Here is a 22,527-nt window from a genome sequence, read left to right as displayed (position 1 = left end):
CCTTGCATTCCAGCCAAACCAGAGTGCTCTGGGAGCGCCTTGAGCTTTCCACCACACCTCTGCACAGCAGGCCCTCTCTCTGCTCTCACTCCCTTGTCTCTAAAGACCCAGGCCAAATTCCACTTTCTCCATAAAGTCTTCCCTCATCCCCCACCCAATCCCAGAAGTACTCCTGAACTCTTGTCCTGCACTCGTCAAACACTGCCTTGCCTTACTTCTCTGTTTCCATCTCTTATGTTCACTACTAGACTGTAAGCTCCTTGAGAGCAAAAAGCCATGTCTTATCTATTTCTATACAGAGCCTATACAGAAGAGATCAAATATTAGTAAGGATTTTTAAAAATGAACAATAATAAGTGACTTTTGTACAACTGCATAATGTCCTTAAGCTTATAAAGTGCTTAACCTAAATGATTTCATCTGAGTCTCACAGTGGAGGAAGCTGAGTCTTAAAGAAGTTGAATGGCCTGCCCAGGGTCAGCACCATATCATTACCAAGTGTCAATGGTTAGATTTATGCCAGATCTTCCCAAGTCTAGTGTTCTAAGCATTCAATCAACAAATATTTACTGATAATTTACTATTTTTCAAGAACCATGATAGTTGTTGGAGATACAAAGAAAAAAGTCAAGAAACAAATGTTTACTAAGAAGTTACTATGTGCCATGCCCCATATTAATTGTTGGAGTTACAGAGAAAAAAGCAAGAAATGGTCACTGTCTTGAGGAACTTACTACCTTCTAAGGGGTGGGGGAAGGGACACATCATGTACACAACATGTGTCACAACAGCCTACTTCATAGATGAATGAATATACAAGACATAAATCAGACAAGAGGATTGGCCAACCCTAACAACTGGGGGGATCAAGATGAAGTTATCTCACTAACGTTATGTCAGATGCATATTTATCTCCCAAGGAGAATGAGCAACTTGAAGAAATGGTACATATTCTTTCCTCATAACCCTCCATATTCTTAACAAAGGGGTACAAAATTCAATGAAACTCTGTGAAATGTTTTTTAAACAATTTAGTAAATTCTGAATCTAAGTTGTTTCTTTAAGAATCCAGATAGGAGAGTTTTTATAGATGATACACAATATTATTTTTGACAATAAAAGCCAAATGTCTTGCTAATTGTAATGGCTTCATACTTTAATTAGATAATATCTCCGGGCACAATATATACTTAGGGAGAGGTTCTTCACTAATAATATTGATAAAATCTATATCTCAAATTAATTTGATCATTTCAAATTCCTTGTCCGATCTAATTAGATCATCCCTTCTTCGTTTCCTTTGTTAACTCGTCATCCACATCATGCCCCCTAACTGTGGGTGTTCCCCTAGATTCTATGCTGCGCTCCCTTCTCTCTCTATACTATCCTTTTCGGGGTGACTCACAGGTCTATACATCAATCAAACCAAATTAATCAGCATGTCCTCAGCTTCAGTCCCACATCACCAAGTTACCTATTGAGTATTCAGACTCTATGTCCTAGACATCACATACTTAACTCGCTCAAAATAGAACTCATTATCTTTACCCTTAAACCCACCTCCTTTCCAAGCTTCCCTGTGTCTGTAAGAGACACCACATTTCTTCCAGTTTCCCAGGTGTGTAACCTCTGCAATATCCTCTACTTCTCATTCCCTCCCACCGTGTTTTGAATCAGTTACCAAATCTTGTCGTTTCTACCTTCATGATATCTCTGCCATTAGACCCCTTGTCTTTGAGAGCACAACCACCATGTTAAGTTCAGGCCTCATTACCGATGGTCTAGATTATTGCCATGCTTTCCTAATTGGCCTGCCTCGAGTCTCTCCCTCTCCTGGTCCATCTCCTGCACTGCTGCCAAAGTGATTTTCCTTAAACTTAGATCTGACCATGTCACTCCACTACTCATTAAACTCTAGTGAATTCCTCTTGTCTCTATAATCAGATATAAACTTCTCTGTTTAGTTTTTAAAGCCCTTCACAACCTGGCTCCAACCTACTTTTCCAGTCTCAACAAAAATAATTCCTTTTCCTGCACCCTATGATTCAGCCAGACTGACTTCCTCTCTGTTCCTCATGCAGGACACTCCAGTTCCCCATCTCTCTCCCTTTGACTAGGCCATCCCCCACACCTTGGTGCTGGGGGGCTGGGGAGCAGTTATGCTGGGTTGAATGTGGAAGAAGCTGGGGAGCCTGTTTCCAAAAAGGTATTATGGTGTGTAGTATAGGTACCTTGGAGAGATTTGGAGTACGCATAGACGTTCTGTAACCAGTTCCAATCTACTAGGAACATGATGCCATGGAGCCCCTTTGGTTGTCTGCAGAGAAAGGAGTGGGGTCCACTCAAAAAGGTGCTAGGCAGCCCGAGTGTGTTCTTTTGGCATGGGCTCTTTCCAGGTTTCCTGGAACTGAAGAAGGATGAGGAGTTGCTGTGGGTCTTCAGAAGGGGGAGGGATCTTAGATTTTCTCTCACCTGAATCCAGCTTGAACCCTGCCATATGGGCATCCAGTTTTTCTTTGAACAAACCCATTACCTCTCAACTCAGTTCATTCTATTTTCAAAAAAGTCCTACTGTCAGGACATTTTTTGTTATCTCCCTTCTCCCCTTCCCCTAGTCCTGTATGCCCATCCCACCCTCCTGGAGGAATATTTTTCCTTCCTCGTTTCTTTATCTTTCCTTTTCTGATAGACCCATAGTGCCAATTCTCTAAGTATTTCCGTCTCATGGACACTGCCAAAACTGCTTCCACATCTCCACCAAGTGGTCAAGTAAAGACCACATGGAGTCAAGTACTCTCCCTGCCATTGTAGAGTGAGGAAGATCTGAGTTCAAATTTTGCCTCAGACATTGACTGTGTGGTCCTGGGCAAGTCACTTAACCTCCCTAGGCTTCCGTGGCCTCATCTGTAAAATGGGGATAATGAAATTTACCTTGCAGGGTTGTTGAAAGGATAAAATAAGATAATATTTGTAAAGTCCTTTGCAAACCTTAAATTGCTATATAAATGCTAGCCATTGTTGCTGCTCTTATTAATGCTACGTCTACAGAGTCACCGTGTCCATTTGAAACCACGAGCAAACCATGCAGAGGCTTGGCCTAGTGCTGCCTCCGTGTGGCCACAGCCAGTTATGGATTAGGGCATCTCAACTGCCTGGTGCTGCCCTCACGAGGTTCCAGGAGCAGAAGCAGCCACTCTAGTCACGGGCTTTTGGTTTTCACTAGGTCAAAATGTCAGGATATTTGCTTCTTCCAAGCATTCAGCCCACCTGGGTTTGGGAAATAAGATTTTCTAGGTCCACATCCTAGGGATGAAAAAGCGGTAGTGGGCAGTAGATGGACAAGAGACAGGGCTCCCAGCAGGGACATAATCACAGGGCAGTGACCTGGGCTCTGGCCCAAGTACTGCCCTCAGGCCCTGCCCCAGCTTCAGGTGATGTAGTAAGACTTGGTCAGCACCCCTCCTCCCCCCTCATCCCTAAGACCCCGAGAGACTTGCCCCTTGAACTTGCCCCTTCTCTGGCCTCTTGGCCCTCCCACACACATACACACCCACTCAAGCCCAGGTTCTCCATTTCCCCACTGCAGGGGAAAGAGACCTCTCCCATCCCCATCCCTTTTACCCTTAAGAGTTCAAATGCCTTGCCCTCAACAATCCCAGAGTTCTCAAGGCTATGCGTGCTGCTGCTGCTGTAACTACACCTGACCTCTATTGTCCTGGTCTGTACGTGAGACTCTGCCCTCAGGGAGCTTCCCACAAGGGAGCCAGAGATGGCTCTCACTATTTATTCTCAGATGCCATAATCTCCCAGCCCCCTTGTTCCATATCTCTCCTCCCCTCCTAGACTAAACACCTTGGGAAAGCTGTCTGCCTTTCCTCTCCCTTGCAGTCTGACTTCTGATCTCTTTATTCAACCAAAACTGCTCCCTCCAGTTAACAATGAAGTCTCGGCAGCCACATCTAATGGCTCTTTTTCAGTCCTTGTGCTTCTTGAACTCCCTGGAGGCTTTGCGCTATCCTGAATATTCTCTCCTCTAGGCTTTCTTCACACTGTTCTCTCCAGGTTCTCCTGCCTGTGTTCCTTCACTAGATCTTCCTCCAGGCGATGGTCACTCACCATGGGTGTCCTCCTGGGCTCTGTCCTGGAACCCCTCCGGGAACCAGTCTGGCTGAGTGATCTCATCAGCTCCCATTGATTCAATCCCCCTATGTCTGCAGATGATTCCCAGACCTATTTATTCAGACCTAATCCTCCTGAACTCCCCTCTCCCATCACCAACTTCTTGGACATCTGAAACTAGATAATATCTCAAGCTTACCCAGTCCAAAACAGAGCTCTCTTTCCCCCTTATCTCCCCTCATTCTACCACCATTGGACTAGTCATCTTCCCAGGGCACAACTCCAGTATCATCCTCTCCTCTTCTCCATCATTCACTAAACACATGCAATCTGGGGTCCTGTCTTGTCATCTTTACCTTAATTGCTCCCATATAGGCTCTTTTCTTCAAGTACACAACCACCACAATGATGTATATTCTCATCACCTCACACTTGAACTGTTGCAATAATATTCTAATTGGTCTCACGGCCTCAAATCTTTCCTCTCTCTAAACCATCTCCTTCATTCAACCTTCCAAAATGATTTTCTTAGAGTGAGAGGGGAAGGATAATGGATCTTTGGAAGAGGGTAAGGTTAAGTAATAGGAGGGCAAGGTAGCAGGTAAAGTTGAGTCAGGAGGGATAGGAAATAAGAGAGACACACAAACATAAAATAAAGACCAGGACTAGAATTTATTAGGAAAAAAAGCAGGAGTAGTAATCATCATCTAAGACAAAGTTAAAGATAAAATAGATTTAACCAAAAGGGAAAAAATAGGGAAACTATACTATATATCAGCCATATTAATCAATATTTAAAATAACCAGACAGTATAAGGTTGGAATGCTATGTTATAGAAAACGATGAGTTTGTGGACTTAGAAAAATATGGAAAGACTTGGTCTTATCAAAGATGTTATCAACCCTCAAAGAAACAGAGGCCAAACAAGCAAAGTATGGTCTTGCATAGATGCACATGAAGGTATATGTATATGAGTATGATTATAGATATCTAAGTATATGTATGTATATACATGTTTATGTGTCTATATGTATGTATATATGCATATATCTATAAATAAAATCTCCGTGTTTAATGATAGCCTCCTGGGGGTGGGGGAGAGAAGGGGAAAAAAAGAACAAAGTAAAAAGTGCACAGCAGAGAATAAAAGAAAACTTACAAGGAAGCAAAGATGAACAGCTCAGAACACAACGTGTGGTATTTATTATGTAGGCTTTCTTGAAATGGACATTTATTGCTGCATATTTTGAATACTCTCTTACATTCTGCTGTGCACGTGGCAATTTTTTTTGTATTTGTTTACAATATGCTGCTTTTTCTTTTCTTGTATATTTAACTTTAAAATAAATTAATCAGAAAAAAGAAAAGAGATTTTTAGTTCTCTGAACAATATTGTTTATAAAATCCTCACTGATGTCACAAACATAGACTATGGAAGGGACTTCAAGCCATCAAATATCAGAAGTGGAAAGAACTTAAAAGCCAGAGGCAGAAGGCACCTTTGAACATGGAATGTAAGAGCAAGAAGGGGCCCTAAAGCAATGTTCAAACATCAAATGTTTGAGTTGGAAGAGACCCTAAGACCATGTAGTCCAACATCTTCCCTTTATAAAAGGCAAAATTTAGTACTTTCAAAAGAAGCAACTCATCCAATGTGGACCAACAGTCAAGCACAGAACCCTGGCCTCCTGACCCCCAACTCAAATTTGTTCCTTTATCCTGTACTGTATCCTTATCTCTGTACTGAGGTACACTTCTGCTCTCTACTAGGTAAGAATTGGAGCTAATGAGTTAATGTCCTAAACCATCTCCAGGTGACATCACACCTTCACTCAGGTTCCTTAAGAAGACTTTTAAGAAATGAGGAATGGGGGCAGCTAGGTGGTGCAGTGAATAGAACACCAACCCTGGACTCAGGAGGACCTGAGGTTAAATCCAGCCTCAGACACTTAACACAAAACTAGCCATGTGACCTTGGACAAGTCACTTAACCCCAATTTCCCTGCCTTCCCCCCTCCAAAAGAAGAAAGAAACAAAGGAAGGAAGGAAGAAAGGAAGGAAGGGAAGAAGGAAGGAAGGAAGGAAGGAAGGAAGGAAGGAAGGAAGGAAGGAAGGAAGGAAGGAAGGAAGGAAGAATGATAGGGATTCCAGGTTTAGTATGTGGGTTCAGGACAGCTGTCTACATTGTCCTCTCCCAGGCAAATGAGGACTGCTTAGGATGATAGGAGCATAGATTTACAAACACCTGAAATAGATCTTACTGATTTTCTAGTTCATCCCCCTAATTTTAGATGTAAGGTTTATGGACATATTATTTGCTATTTGCTTAAAGAGGAAGAAAAAGGTTATTGTTGTGAGATAAGCAGCTTGACATAGACCTGAGGACCTGAGTGAAAAACTGCCTCTCATACGTAGGTACTGAGAGGACCTGTTAGATAGCAGTTCAAATCCACCCTGAAGATGAGCATGGCCATAAGGTAGTACTGTCTATCAGCTTGGGTACATATAACTATTTTCAGGGATTTGAAGGTTATAACTTAGAACCTATAAATCAAAGAATTGATTGGGACTATAGAAAAAATGAATATTGTTTGTATGAAAACAGAGAATTCTGGACTTTGGGCTCTCCCGGCTCAGTTAGACAGGAGTCACTCCTTGTAAGAGCCCTGATTTAAAGCATTAGAAGTCATAAGAGAAGATAGATGTGAAGGCAGAGCAGAAGAATGAGAAGATAGGACAGCTGCCTGAAGAGCAGTGACCAGGGAGACTGTCCCCTTCTTTGTGAAAGAAGCAGAGTAGAAAAGAAAACAGGAGACTGATTACAGCAGCATTTTTAGGCTCAATCTATAGCTGCTGGGACTTCCCCAGAAGAAGTAGAATTCTCCTGTTGGGCAAAGAGCTGTTCTTTAGCACCATTTAGAACTTTTCAGCTGAAGAAAAAAAAACCCTGCAGATGCTCTGGGATCTGATTGGAAGAAAGCAGAATCCTGTTTCTGAGTCAAAGGCTGGTCGGGCTTATTGCCCTTTATGCTACCTACAGCCTTAGATGGAGGTCAGCCTGTCTTGGCCTGATTGCATTGTATTTATACATTTCTTCCCAACCGGAGAGAGGGAAATCCCTGAGAGTCCAAGAGCAGACATTAAGAGCTTTGCAGTTCCCCAGATTAGGGAAACTGCTTGTCACTGCTTCAGAGCCCAGCCAATGAAGTGGGCCTCCAAGCTTCAGACCTCAGGCTTAGGGCTGCTGTTCACTGAAAGGGTATAATGCTGATCCTTTAATAAAAGAGCTTAATACAGCTTCAGCAGCCTTTGAGTAGCAGGGAAGCAAGTGGCTTCATCTAGCAAGAGGCCAGAGATTCAGAAAAGGAGCAGGTGTTAGACTGTTCTCTAAAAGAGACTGCTGACATCCAGTCCTGCAATCCAGAGATGTGGATGGCCCTGGGCATATGTTTACTTATCCCACTAGGGACACTGTGCTCATTAGTGGGAGAGGGTGACCCAGGTTTACTGGTAGAATGTTATGTTTCAATTATTCTTTTAAAAATATATTATTTTTCCCAATTATATGTATAAACAATTTTTAACCTTAATTTTTTAAAATATTGAACTCCAAATTCTTTCTTCCCTTGTCTTCCCCTTCCCTGAGACAGTAATCATGCAACACATATTTCCATATTAGTTATGCTATTTCAATCATTCTTGTTTTTGCCTTCTTTGTTTTTATTCAGTTGTTTTACAGTCATGTCTGACTCTGTGATCCCATTTGGTTTTTTCTTGGCAAAGATACTAGAGTGGTTTGCCATTTCCTTCTCTAATTCATTTTACAGATGAGGAATCTGGTGCAAACAGGGTTAAGTGATTTGCCTAGGGTCACACGGCTAGTAAGTGTCTGAGGCAAGATTTGAACTCACAAAGATGAACTTTCCTGATTGCAGGCCTGGCACTCTATCCAAAGTGCCTCTTAGCTGTCCTTTTGCCTACTGAGTAAACATTTTATGACTGTTCCTGATTTTTACTTCTGAGATATAATAATCATTTTTGCTTTTGCCTTGTTGTTTAGTAAATGTTTCATTTTTAAGACTTAAGTGTCATTGTGACTGGGTTTCTGTAAATGGGAAGCACACCAATTGGAGCTCAGGAGCTGCAGTACTAAGTAGTAAGATTATGTCTTTCACACACCAAGGTTACCCTTGGAAACAGTGGTAGTGGCCATAAGACACCCCCTTCTGGCAACCCCTCCCCTGCCAAACTACCAGCATAAGGGGAATTGTTGACCATGCTCCCTTTATATGTGCTACAGATGAGGAGAAAAGCTTGGAGAGGTTGCGACTTTGCCAAGGTCCAACAGATGGTCAGGGGAAAAGCCAGGACTTGAACCTAGATCCTCTGACTTCAAATACAGGTTGCTGAAGCTATAAGGGCAAGGGCAGCCCTCCCTCTCTTCTGCCTGCAGTCAATTGTCCTGCATCTCAGGCTGCTAACAGCCTCATCGGTCTACCAATGTCTCACTTTGGAGGCAAACAGGTGAAGAACACAAGGGTTTGACCAACTAATTTCCCCCCACTCCTACCCCAATCCCTCAGAAGCTGGTTCAATGGGAAGTATGAATGAAAATGAAAACTTTAGGAATGAAAATCTTTGGTATCAGAGATTCTGGGTTCAAGTCCCAACTCTGATGATTACTGCCCCTACGATCTTGGACAAATCAGTTCTCTTTCCTGGGCCCTAGTCTGTAAGATAGGGGGTTGGAGTACATGTCCTCTGCAGTCCCTTCCAGTTCTTTCTCCTACACTAACTCCTTCAGGTGGGCTTGAGGCTGGCCCACTTCGAAGGGCGCCACACTTTACTCTCAATCCCCATCTTGGTCTTCCCTTTCAAAGGAGCAGGGCAAAAAAAGTACTGGACTGGAGTTGGGAAACATGATTGAGTCCCACCTCGGACACTTACTAGCTGTGTGACCAGAGGAAATTGCCTCACTTCTCTGTCTCTTCTAAAAAATAAGTATGCTCCTTCTATTAGCATCTCATAGGGCTATGCAAGGGCAGGAGCCCTCAAGTAGAAGTCACAGGACCAACATCCAAGTTCTGGCTACCGGTAACAATTGTGGTATTGTTCAATGTCTGACTTTGTGACCCCATTTGGGGTTTTCTTGGCAAAGATACTAGCGTGGTTTGTCATTTCCTTTACCAGCTCATATTACAGATGAGAAAACTGAGGCAGACAGGGTTAAGTGATTTGCCTAAGGTCACACAGCTAGTATCTGAGGCTGTATTTGAACTCGGGTCTCCTTGACTCCAAGCCCAGCACTCTATCCACTGTGCCACCAAGTTGTCCTTAGTTCCCTGCTGTGACCTTGGGCAAGTCATTTACTCTCCTTCTTTGGTCGTCCCCATTTTCTTCTTCTGTAAAATAAGGGGATTGAACTAGAGGTCTCTGAGGTCCTAAGTGATCCTAAAAAAACTTAAAAAACTAGTGTCCTGCAAATAGGAACTATTGCTGTCCAACATTCTGAATTACATGGGGGATGGAGGATAAAAGCAGAAAATACAGACAAGCTCTTAATACTTACTTCTACAACAAAGAGAAATCTGCAACCTACAAACTATAGCAAGTGAGGCTCCCTTCTTCTTCACAGGGAGCCCTCACCTCCCATCCAGGCTGCTTAGCAGCAATAAGTTAGGCTCTTAATTCTGAAGAAACCTTGGGGTCATCTGATAGAAACACTAGCCATGCCCAAGGATCCTGCAAGCATCCAAGAAAGAAGGGAGGAATTTTCTGATACCTAGAACTTGCTTCTTTCTCAGCACAGGAGCTTTGACCTCCTCCCACCCACCCTGGGGGCCCCCATATTAATGCTGCTCTTAGTGTGGACACCCAATTGGCTTCGCCCACTGCAGCTCAGAACTCACTCAGGCCCTCTGCCTCCTAGGGAGCAGGAATTAACATGCACATGCCACCATGCCCAGCTATCAGAAAATTCTTCCTGAAATCATATTCCTGGTACCTTAGATCTATCCATACTGATTCTGCCACTTAGTTGTGCTGCTTTAAGCAAATCAATCTGTGTGGGCATCAGTTCCTTCATCTATGACATGGTGTGGTGAAGGGGAAAGCACGGTAGATTCAGAGTCAGAGGCCTCAGGTTTGAATCTAAGTTCTGCTATATACTGCCTAATCCTAAGCGCAGAAGGGCTGGAACTTGGAGCACCATGCCTCATCCACTATAGGGAGTTATATGTCGACTACGGGTAAATTCTCTTCTCCCTAGAGCTTTCATCTCTTCTTGGTATGCTAGAGTTTGCAGTCTGCCCTCACCATCCTGACCTCCCTCCATCTCATCAAGGTCTCCCAGACCTGACACCATCACTGCCATTTAAAAAACAAATCACAGCACCAGATGCAGCCATTTTCCTAAAGGTCGTTTTATTGTAAAACCATAAATACAACACTGACATGAAAATCATTAAGCAACTGATCCTTTCTAACAGTTACAGTATGTCTTTCCACGTTGGCATCAGCCACTGGAAAAGAAACTTGTAGGAACGCTTGAGACCCATCTCAAAGCAGGGTCACTGAATTCTGGACAAGGGCTTTTGGCTTACAGATAAAGAACGGAAAATGGGAACTGCTCCTTTTCTCATTGGAAATGCCCCGCTTTCCGACAGCAACAGACTGGTAAAAACAGCAACATTGACACGGCTCAATTTCCTTTTTTTTTCCTTTTCTTTTCTTTTCTTTCTTCTTTTTATTTTTTCTAAAAATCTTCCCCCCTCCCCCTCCATCTGACATCAGTCTATGATTCAAACAGCACTAAACGTTTTTGGCTGCAAAAAGGGAAAACAGAACCGTAACGTTTAAGGAGAACAAAACGAAACAAACACAATAAACCAAAAGAAAAACAAAAACCAAAACCCAACAAACAGAAAAACCCTAAACCCTTGAGCTGGCCCCAAGCGTTTAAATATCACAATGAGAACTGGGAACTCAATCGTGCAATTTGGCTCTCTAGAGAGTCACTTGATCCACACCAACAATACAGGAGACTTCAAACAATTTCTTTTGTTTATTAACACAGCAAGTGTGACATTAGGTAACCTTTTATTTTTATTTTTTTAAATACAGTACACGGTACACAGGGCCCCCGCAGGCTGCCCTGCGCATTCCCCTCATGAAGACATAGCCAAGCGCTGGCTGTTTATAAAAATATTGTGTTGCTACAAAAGTATAAATTAATGCTACCGGTATTAAGAAATATTAAACACATAAAACTTATAAGGATTAAGAAAAATATTCATTAATACCTGTAGAAAACTCTGGCCTAAAAAAGATATTTTTGTTTTTTGTTTTTTTGTATTTTTGTATTTTCTCTTTTTTTCTTTTTCTTTCTTTTTTTTTTTTAAAGATGACTTGAGTTTCTTACACTCACAGAGAAAGAGACACACTCAGGTGCATCTACGGTATTGCCTAGAATGTCTGTTATCTACAGAAAGAGAAAGGAAGATGGATACCCACAGTTACTGAGGGAAGGGAGCAGGAGAGAGAGGGAGAACAGTTGGTCATGGTCTTGACCCGATGTGAATGACTCATAATTCAACTCCAACGTGGGTCATGGGGGAAGGAACACCAACAACAGTGACAGCAACAAAAGAGACTTTTCCAAAAATAGTTTTACTTGGGTTGTTATATAAAAGGGTTTCCTGACATTTGTCCAAGTGGGTTTGCACCTTGACTTTCCCACCCCAAGGGTCAGTGGGTTTCCCCCAGCCTTCTCTTTGTAGCAATTCTCTTATTTTTCCCTCTTAGGGAATGACCTTGGTTCCCATGGAGGGAGGAAATCCAGGAGAAAGGTCCCTGGCCTCTCCTCCTGCCCTTCTCCTCCCCAACCACCAGTACAGCTGGTCTTTCTCCTTGTTGATTATCAACCAGCTTGGATTTCAGAAAGCACCGAAGGAATCTGAGACCCCTGAGGTTGAACACGAGGCTAGGCCGTGCCCCATTTAAGGAACTTTGGTTATAAAAAAATAAGTTGCCCATTAGGACATGATCTGTCCTATGTCCCTTGGATGGGTGGGTTGGGTTCCCTGGTGGATGAGTGGGCAGGGGATCCACTCTTGAACAGTGATGTGAATACCCAATGGCAAACCAATCACATCTTCCTCCTTCAATACACAGATGTGGCACTAACACAACTTGGGTTTTTCATTATGACCAAGGGAAAAGAGCGGTAATTATCTCCATGCAGCTGTCTAGACCACAATTTTACACCTTTAGCAAGTAAGATAGTGAGCCCTGTGCTTCAAGGGAAGCCTAGAGCTCCTTCTGTTGAACCCAGGGTTCAACAGCAATAGTTCTGAAAACAAAACCAACAAACAAAAAATGAAAAACAAAACCAAAACACCCAACCATCCCCAAACCCCCAAATCCAAACTCAAACAAAACCCTAAAAACAATAAAATTAGGGGGAAGGAGACGCCAGGACAAAAATGCTAAAATCATTGGTTTACCATACCTGGCCTAGCAGAAGAAGTGCTACAGTGATGGTTGAGGGATCAAGCGGAGGGAGGGAGGGAGGACCAGCTAACTTAAGACTTCCTCATCCTTAATGACCCATGTTTCTTTCAGGACAAGGCTTGGGGCTCCTCTGGGACCACAAGAGTCAAGGTTGCAGGAAAAAACAAACAAACTCCTTGTTTTTGATTTCCAGCCGATGGGGGACAGTGGGGTGGGGAGGATCTAGCAGCCAGCTCCTTACCTCATATACAGGCAGGAGATTCTCCTCAAACCCTTAAGTCTCATTCTTCAGAAATTTCCCCAGAGATGAGAACACAGCAGCCATTTGAGACAAAAGTATTAAAATCACAGCCTAATTATTTTGGGGGTTTGGAGGGTAGGGTACTGTATAGCTGGGTTCAAAGCAACTGAGGGAGCAGTTAAGATGCTTTGGGTTATGGCCATTTCCTCAGGAAGCCCGCCTTCCCACTGAGCAATACCTCTCAACAAGTTTTCCCAACTGTCTTTGCTGCTCCCACCAGCAGGGGCCAACTCCCGCTTGCCTGAGTCTCATCTGACCCCTCCAGGATTTCTCACATACTGCTCCTTTGGTCTCCTCTGCTTGTCAGGCTCAGACAATGTGCTTGTTGTACTGCTCTCCAGGCACCTGCTTTTCTAGACTCAGAGCTATGAAGGTGCCACCATACTCTTCTTCCTTCTAAGGCTGTGCCCTGGAGATAGAACCCAGGGATGCGTATGGCTGGGCCCAGTTCTCTGCCTCCTGGAAGACACCCCTTCTCAGGGGACTGGGATCTAATGGCTTCTATCTCCATAGGCTAGCATCTGCCACTGAGCAGTGATACAATGATCACCTACCCTCCCCCAATCCCTCTCCACAAGGGCTCCTTGGGTCACTTAAAGGGGCAGCTGATTTGGCTGAGCATGCCAAAACTCCCGAGGTAAAAGGGTAAGAGAACGATGCCAACTCACAAGAACAGAGAGGGGTTTGGTTTCACTGCGTAAGGCATTCCCTACTGTAGCTGCTCCTTCTCCTTCGTAGAGGTGCCTAACAACTCTCAGAGCAGGAGTTAACACTGGGCTAAGGCCAGGAGCCTCTGCCTCTCTTCCTTAACAATGAAGGGCACTGGCTTGCCCCACCGGAGTGGTAGCACCCACAGCTGACTAGGATGGTAATGGAATGAGTGAACACAGAGGACTTCTGAGAGAGAGAACAGAAGCAAAAGCTCAGATGGCAAAAAGAGACATTTTTGAGTTCTTCTCTGATGGAAAAGCCAGGGGGTCAAGTGTGGGCAGGCACCGAGGGCCTCCTGTCACTATTCTGGGAGCCTTTGTGCTTTCTTTGTCTCACCAGTAACCGATCCCAACATGAGAAATGAAGAATACCGGAGACCTGGGTTCCTCTCATTCGCATGCCTTACAAATTGGGTCCCTACTGGATCTGACCATGATAATGCTACAGGCATCGCTTTACAGGTGGAAAACTCCTAGATGGTAGAAAGAGATGCCTGGAGTGACATCATTGGGAAAGAGAGAAAAAAGGGAGTGTGGGGACGGCAATGCTGGATCACTGTTCCCCACCTGGGAGTTCTGTATCTCTACAAAACAGAACATTTTTGTCCCGGAGATTTAGTGGTTCTGTAAGAACTGTCCATGTCAAACCACAGGCACCATTCTGTGGAGGACCTGAGAATACCACCACCCTAGATCCTGTCCTTCAAGTCCTATGATCAAATGACAGACATCTCATTGATCCCCAAGATCGCAAAATTCTCTGTAGAGGCTACAACAGGTCAGATGCCATGCTAGTGAGCAAATGCTGAAGGAGTAGTCCAAATTCTTTGGCTGTGTGAAAATTTGGAACTGAATATTGCTGAGACTTAAGATAGGGGTGGGGGAGGGGGAGGGATGGGGACTGGCCAGGTCATGGCTATTTTCTGGCTGTGCCATGCAATTTGTTGTAATGGCATTTGGCTTATATGAGAACTCTAGCCAAGAGACTCTATCGAGGTCTCTCCAGTTCCCAGTGCCAATTTCTGGGGAAGCAGAGGAAGGAAGAGAGAAACCCCTCACCAAACCCCACCAATGAATTGTTCCCCTCTCACAGCCCTTTGGAGACTAAGACAGTCAGTTTACAAGAAGCAGCAACTTTCCCAAGGAAGAAAATAAAAAAACCAAAGTGGAATTCACTTAATTCATCTCATAAATGAGAGGAGGGGCACTCTTCTCTAGTCCAGTCCAATTCCTGGGTGTTGGTGGGGAAAAGCAGGGGATGAGGCAACAACGAGGTAAGACTGGTTGTTTACTTTGAATTTCAAAATCAACATTTTCACTGCAATACAGTTTCTAAGCTTCAGAGTGGTGGGAGCCAAAAACGTGTCCAAGAACCACATACAAAGTTCACTTCCCTGGGTGTAGCACATAAGGGATACACAAGATCCTCTCCTTTTAATAAAGTGATACAATCAACTCAAATGCAGAAACCACCAACCACCTGCATGACGTTTCCTTTTAAATACTCTACATGGGAGAATTAGGGGAGGTTCCAGTGATAGGCTATAAAGTGATCCCTCCTCCCCCAAAAGATGATGATCTGGGCCTGGGGCTCTCAGGACCTCACTAACTTTCAACCAACCTCACTCCTCCTGTTGGCACAAGGGAGCTCTTGGAAGGAGGGAAACTAAGAATTGCTTACAGGTCAATTAAAAACATGAGAAAAAAATGGGAATTCTACTTTCCCTCCTCATGGCATGAGGCCTTTGATTGCAGAGGTATCTAATGGTAAAAATGGGGTGATGCATAAGTTACTGAAGGCATATTCCTTACCTAAGATGTTAGAACTTGTCTTTACAAACAAGGCAAATGATACAGGAAACCATCTGGGGTCCCCTTCTGAGAGGACCAACAGCCTCCACTCTTTCCTGTAATAGTGATCACCCAAGGAAGGCTACACCTCAACAGGGTTCCTTTAACTATGCAGGTCAAAGACCATACAGTACATAAGCCTCGAAAGACAGAGTTCTTAACCATCCTAGCCTATCTCTATCCAGTGAGCAAGAGGGGACCAAGTAGAGAACTGACATCTCGAGGATCATCCCAGACTGTCACTACCGGTCCCTGAATCCATGGACCACAAATCTCCACGTGTAGGGAAGGGAAATAAAAATTTCACAACTGGGAGGGACCCCAAAAATGATGTAGTCGATTCAGGCTCAGCTTCAAAATACTCCTGAAGGTGAAATCCCCTGACACTGGACTTTGGCATGGACTCTGCAGAGGCCCACAAGACACTCAGTCCTACTGCCTTGTAGCAATAGGATTCTGAGTCAAACATCAGGAACCCTGGAACTGACCAACTTGCACCTGTCCTGCTCTGAGGATTTTGGGTGGCAGGGCCAAGGGCTAGATGAGGGGGGAAGCTGTGGGTCTGACATGCCACTGGACATGAACTCTGATCAATTCACAAGCCTCTAATGGGCTAGAACAATTCAGTGATGTGATGAGTAGTGTAATGCACTATAGGTATTCAGGTAGACATTCCTGGTACTAGAGACAAATGAAGCAAAACAAACTAGGAGGGTATATTCTTTTCACTTACATTCAGAAGAGCCTAATTCCTAAGCCACATGCTTCCCAACAGATGCGATGCTATGCTTGTGAAATCATGGAATCCTCTGCATTGTTATGCCCCAACCCCCCACCCCGACCCACTTGCCCCCATGCCTTCAGAAGGAATACATCCTTCAGAGATCTGGACTATACAGGGAAGGCTTAAGAAAAAGGTTACACCACTGAGATGAGCTAGTTTACAGTGTGACTTGGGGAGGAGGGGCAAAGGGGAGGGAGGAAGGGAAAAGCCTTTTTTTTAAAACCATAAACATAAGTTACAGACATTCAGTGCCTCCCAGAGGGTTCTAAATCAAACTTCAAAAACAAAAAAACCAAAGAAAGGTTAAAAGCCACTAAAATGTTAAAAAAAAAAAAAACCTAAGGTATGGAGACAGTTTAGTAGAATAACTACTTTTCTGAAAATTTTTCTTCTCCATCTTATATTAAAAAAAGCCACAAAGTCCTATTTGTTTCCGTATGTCTCCTTTCCTGATCTGAGAGATAGGTGTGTTTCTAGAATGCAGCTGCCTTTATAACATGTGACAGATGTTAGGAAGGCGGCTGATCAATGCCCTGAAAAATATACAAGGTAATTGGAGAAGCAAAGTCCAGTGCAGATATTTTCCACTTAATGCAGATACAAATATCCATGGCAAGACAGCCCTGAAGGGGGGAGAGGAAGGGAGAAGGGGGGGAGGGGAGAATAGGAGAGAGGGATGGAGGGGGAAGGGAAGAGAAATTAAAGAAACTTCAAGTCACTTTTAGATCTCAGCTGCCTGAAGACTTTACGTCAGCCTCCTACTGGTATGCACACCTGAAAACATGGAAAGTCTGTTAAAAATAAAAACCCCTGATGGAGACAAGAAGCATTTTCCTGGTAAAGTACTCCCTCTCTCACATACACTCATCTTTCCTCACATACCCCACTTAATACAGCATGTACACAAGGGTACGTGTTCATGAGCACTGGGGCCTTTATGTGCATGCTTGTATGTGGTCTCTCTGTCTGTATAAACAGACCTAAGGAACCACCTACCCACATACACAATGTATGTGTATTTATCCATAGGTATGCGTACATATGTACATACACACGCGTGTGTCCACACACACACACTTATGTATATACACATAGAAAAAGCACTTAAGTTTCCAGGGGCATTTATAATGAGGTCCACAGTGTTTAGAACTTAAATTCCTTTTCTTTGATTGCGACAGTGTTTTATAGTTATTATTATTATCATTATTATTATTATTATTATTAAACTAAAAGACAGTTTTAAAGCATGTTGGACTTCAAAAACATGAGTTTGTTCATGTCTTCGGGACTAAGAAGTCGTCTCCTTTTAATGAGAAGTGCTTGCTCACACATATTTACACACTCACTCCTGGCCCCCACGGCCGGCACCGCGAGAAGCCAAAAGGCCAGTTTGGCCAGTTTTGTATGCTTTTGGGTAACACAAGACCAGTACTGAAAGAGGTCAGGGGTGGACTGGAAGAGAGGTTCCTGCAAATAATCATACACTTCGTTTTTCCCAAACCGGTCATCTTCCTGAGCTGTGGCGGTTTCGCCGGTGGCCCGCGGCTTCTTGGTGGAAGGCTCAAAGTCAACTTCCTCAGTCCAGGACTCCTTCACCTCGTTGATGAGCTCACACACTTTGCCGATGATCTCCTCATGCTGGTAGGGTGGGACGGGCCGCAGCTTCTGCTGGGGGTCCAGGATCATGGCGACCTTGTGGGCCGAGTGCACCTTGAAGTTCTCCTTCAGGGCTTCCAGAAAGAGGTGGCAGAGCTTGCTGACGACCCCGGCATCGTTGGCCTTGGACGTGAAGAGCTTCTCCAGCTTGACGTAGGTGGGCAGCACCAGCTGCAGGGTGGGCCGGCTCTCGTGGCTCAGCTCGATCACGGCCTGCTTCACGGGTGCCAAGATGGCAGCCAGGTTGCTCAGGAGGTGTTTGTTCAGGTTCTGGATGAGGTTCATCTTCTTGGCACGGCTGTAGAACTCACAGATCTGCTCGTAGCGCTCGTGCACCAGCAGCAGAGAGTCTGTCACCGAGTTCCAGCAGGGCGGGGGCGAGGTCTCCTCCAGGGAGCCGAAAGTCTCCTTGGAGAGGCCCGTGGAGCCGGCCAGGTCTTCGCAGACGTTCAGCAGCTCGATAACCTCGTGCATGTTGCGGGCCTGCAGCGTCCGCTTGTTCAACACGCTCTGGACCACCGAGTTCAAGGCACAGGCTGAGCAGCGAAGGCACATGCCAGCCTTGGAGAAGGCGGATGAGTTCACCCTGCAGTCTGTCACGTATACTGTCCTGATCTCAGACATCACAAACTCGGACAGCACGTTCTGGACCCAGTGGTGGATGAAGTCACCACTGTCCCGGATGTCCACGCCCTTGATGCCCAGGACATAGCTCTTGATATGGTTGCCCTCAGCTTGGTAGGCCGTCAAGATGTAGCAGGAGTCAGGGCCGATGCTCTGAGAGTGGCAGGTCACGCCGATGCCCAGGCAGGCATTGCTGCCCAGCGCACAGGTGACCTTCACCTTCACCTGGTTGTACATCCGAGGCAAGTGTTTCAAGGCCAGCGTGTTGAAGTTGCCGAGGATCTCGGTGACTGAGAAGGCGCCGTAGCGGGCACCACTGTCCACCAGGGTCTGTGCCAGTTTGAGGAATTCCTTCCCACTCACCACGCTCAGCGTGCCCAAGTCTGCGCACATCACGCGTAACAGCCTCTCTGCAATGTTCTGCCGCTCCTTCTCTGGGATGGTGCTGTTGGGTGCTGAGCTGCTCACTGAAGCTACAGAGACAGAGGACAGGGGACAAAGCAGGGAGAGGTTACTCCTAGCAAAGGACACTTGGGACTTTGTTTATCATCCTGGGAAAAACTGAAGTGACTTTCTTTTTCCTACACACGACAACAACAATAATAGCTGACATTTATCTAGCACCTACTACGGATCAAGCACTGTGCTAAGTACTTTTACAAAAATTATCTCATTTGAGCCTCACAACAACCTCGCAAGGTAGGTGCTACCATGATCCCCATTTTATAGATGAGGAAATAGAACCTGACAGAGGGGAAGTGACTTGCTCGGGGTCACACTGCTAGTAAATGTCTGAAGCTGGATCTGAATTCAGTTCTCCCTGAGTCCAGGTCCAAGTCTATTGGCTTCAATAGGCCTTGGCTTCTTCATCTATAAAATGGATGTGCTTTCCCCTCTCCGGCCTCTTCTCTGTGCTATATAGGAAGCCAGTGGCCTAGAGGTGAAACAGCTGGGAGAAGCCATCAGAGCCCTGGGGAGCTGTCCAGGGTGCTGGCAGAGGGCAGGGGAAGAAGGAGGGGTCCTGCCCTCAGGACCTACTGTTGTTGGTGCTATTCCTGTGGGGCTGTGGTTTCCACTTCTCTTCCACAACTGCAGGAGGCGACCGGGGCTGGTTGAAGGCGATGCTGTTCTCGTTGTCAGCTGGAAGACACAAAAGACAGAGGAGACTGAACCCCATCTGAGGAAGGTCCCTCCCCTGCCAGGATGCAGACTCCCAGGGCCAGTCCACACCACCAAGGCAGCCTTCTAAAAACCCCATTAGGAAAAGACAGGCTTCTTAATGACTTCAACCACAAGTCTGTTTATGGGTGTGGGGGTGGTTTTCCCCCAATTAAAGTGATGGCCATAGTGCACTGGCAGAGAGAAACACTACAAAGCTTACTGGCAACTTCTCCCAAACACTTTCCTGACCAGTCTAGCTACAGGTCCACTGATAACTCACTATGTGACCCTGGGCAAGTCATTTCCCTTCTCTAGGCCTCAGTCTAGTTCTATGCCATCCCATGTTCTAAGGCCTCTTCTAGCTCTGACATCATGTTTTAAGGTCCTTCCCTGAATTCTAAGGCCCCTCCCAGTTCTGACATTGTGTTACAACAGCCCTCCCAGGTCTAATACTCTCTGTTCCAAGGGCCCTTCTATTTCTGATATTCTATTTCCAAGGCCCCTTCTAACCCCGACATTCCATGTTCCAAAGGCCTTTCAGGCTTTGACATTCTAAGGACCAAGGAAGGTCCCTTGCAGTTCTAACATTTTGTATCCTAAGACCCCAACCAACTCTATCGATCTATGTTCAGAGTCCTTCCAGCTGCCATCCAATATTTTATATTGCAAGATTTTTTCCATAGCACAGTAGACAATTCTCTGGCTCTAAAGTCAGAAGATCTATGTTCAAATTCTAGCTTTGACCTTACCACCTGTGGGACTTGTACAAATCACTTAAATTCCCCAGGCTTCAGTTTCCCCATGAAAGAGTTGCACTAGAGAGTCTGGAAGTCCCTTCCAGCTCTGCCAGTCTACGTTCCAAGGGCCCCTTCCACCTCTGCCAATTTATGTTCCAAGACCCCTTCCAGCTCTGCCAGTCTACGTTCCCGGGGCCCCTTCCAGCTCTGCCAGTCTAAGTTCCAAAGTCCCCTTCCAGCTCTGCCAGTCTATGTCCCAAGGCCCCTTCCAGCTCTGGCACTCTATGAATCACATCTATGCCACTGTCCATGGTAGGGCAGGGCGAGAGCAGAAGGTTTTCAGATAGGAAACTGAGAAGGTAGTTTATTAGAGGGAATTACCCTCTGTGATTCAATACCAAGTTAATGAGATTTGTGTATTTAGACTTGATCCTTCTTATCAGGCAGGTTATGAACTGCACATATCATGGCTCCCCAGATTCACTCAATGGCGCCAAGCCTTTAATCCCAGTTCAGCCTGGCTGTCCCTTTTATTCCTGTGCACTGGATTGCCGGGAAGGCATTATACAGTAGCACCAGACCTGAACAAAGCAGTCTAAAGGAAGTCAGAGCTGTATATTGTACTGTATAATTACAGAATAAACTCCCCCCCTTTTTGTATTTTGCTGTTCTAGCTCAGAAACTCAGGCACCAATTTGCATTTTAATTGCTTCTCTCCATTGTGTTGCTGTTTGGGGATAAGGATGCACCTATAATCTTCCCTAATTACAGTTTAGCCTCCAGAAGTCACTAAAGGAAGGGCTGGAGGGCCGACAGCTCTTCTGTCAGGGACCTGGAGTTCAGAGCATTTCATTATTCTCGAGAGTTCATAGGATTTCATTATTCTCAAGAGAAAGAGGAACCCAACCAGGAAGAGAAACATAACTGCTAATAATAATTTTTTTTAAATAATAACAATAGCTCTAAGGTATACAAAGTGCTTTACACATGTCATCTCATTTGATCCTTACAACAACGCTGTGACTCTGGTGCAATTATCATACCCATTTAACTGATTGGTAAACTAAGGCAGAGATATGTTGAATGACTTGCCAGGTTCATACAAGTCAATAAGTATTTACAAAAGCTGCCACTGTGTTTCAGGCATTGTGCTGGATGCAAGAGATACAAAGAAAGACAAGAAAACAGTCTGTGCTTTCAAGAAACTAAGATTAGGCGAGGACAGAGTTAGTAAATGTCTGAGGCAGGATTTGAATTCAAGACATCCAGACTCCAAATCCAGAACTATCCTCTACTCCAACCAAGCTGCCCATTATTTAATTCCGGAGGGAAGATACTTTGATTTAGAGCCATCTGGTAGGAACCTTACAGGTCATCTAATGCCAGCTGCTTACTTTACAAATTAGGAGACTGAGACCCATGGAGAGTGGCATGAGTTGCCCCTGGTCACAGAGGATTACTCACAGCGGGGCAGAGCTGGACATCTGAGCTCTCATGTCAGGACTATGCAAGACCTTCCACAACCTCCACCCTAAACAGACTCTCTAGGTGTCTCTCTCACCATTGCCCAGCACGCACCCTCTGTTCCAGGCTTCTGCTTATGGTCGGCCTTTCGTGTCTCCAAGATTTCAATCAACTGGGTCGTCAATCAGGCCCCTACCTCTCTTCCTAAACAAATCTCATGTGGGCTCAAGGACCCACCTCTTCCAGGAAGTCTTCCCTGACCAGTCCAGGGTTTCCCTTGCCTCTGAGTTTCTTTAACACTTCCTGTCATCTCTATGCCTCTTCTGACACTGAGCACATGATGCTTCCTATTATGAGTGGACTTTTTTAGGGCTATCTGACTTTTCCTTCTGCATTGCAAGCAGAGACAAGGTTTACCTCATCTTTGGAACCACCCCCACCCTTGTCCTTCAGAATCTAGCTACTAGATTTAATAAAAGGATTTGTTCTGTCAAGTTAGGACTCCATCAAAGTGCTGCACTTGAGGACCTAGAGGTTCCCCACCCCTGATTCTAGCACAATCCCCTGCTGCACAGAGTTAGACATATTTGTTGACTGATTCACTAACT

General features: G+C 44.9%; 1 protein-coding gene across 19 annotated transcripts in view; it reads right to left on the bottom strand.

Annotated features, from left to right (window-relative positions):
* Positions 1-10,526: 10,526 nt before the first annotated feature.
* Positions 10,527-22,527, bottom strand: part of ZNF618 (zinc finger protein 618) — a 230,063-nt gene continuing 218,062 nt past the window's right edge. For all 19 annotated transcript variants that reach the window (XM_069062674.1, XM_069062684.1, XM_069062680.1 and 16 more), the window contains 2 exons: positions 19,596-19,697; positions 10,527-19,030 (listed from right to left, as the gene is read on the bottom strand). In XM_069062674.1, the coding sequence (XP_068918775.1) occupies positions 17,517-19,030; positions 19,596-19,697 (1,616 nt within the window). In that variant the 3' untranslated portion in view covers positions 10,527-17,516. The remainder of the gene's footprint in view (positions 19,031-19,595; positions 19,698-22,527) is intronic.

The sequence above is a fragment of the Petaurus breviceps genome, unplaced genomic scaffold, assembly GCF_028583685.1.
Source record: "Petaurus breviceps papuanus isolate PSGF00001 unplaced genomic scaffold, PetGlider_PUasm1.0 90503, whole genome shotgun sequence".
NCBI classification, from domain to species: domain Eukaryota; kingdom Metazoa; phylum Chordata; class Mammalia; order Diprotodontia; family Petauridae; genus Petaurus; species Petaurus breviceps.
This window is presented reverse-complemented; position numbering and strand designations above follow the sequence as displayed.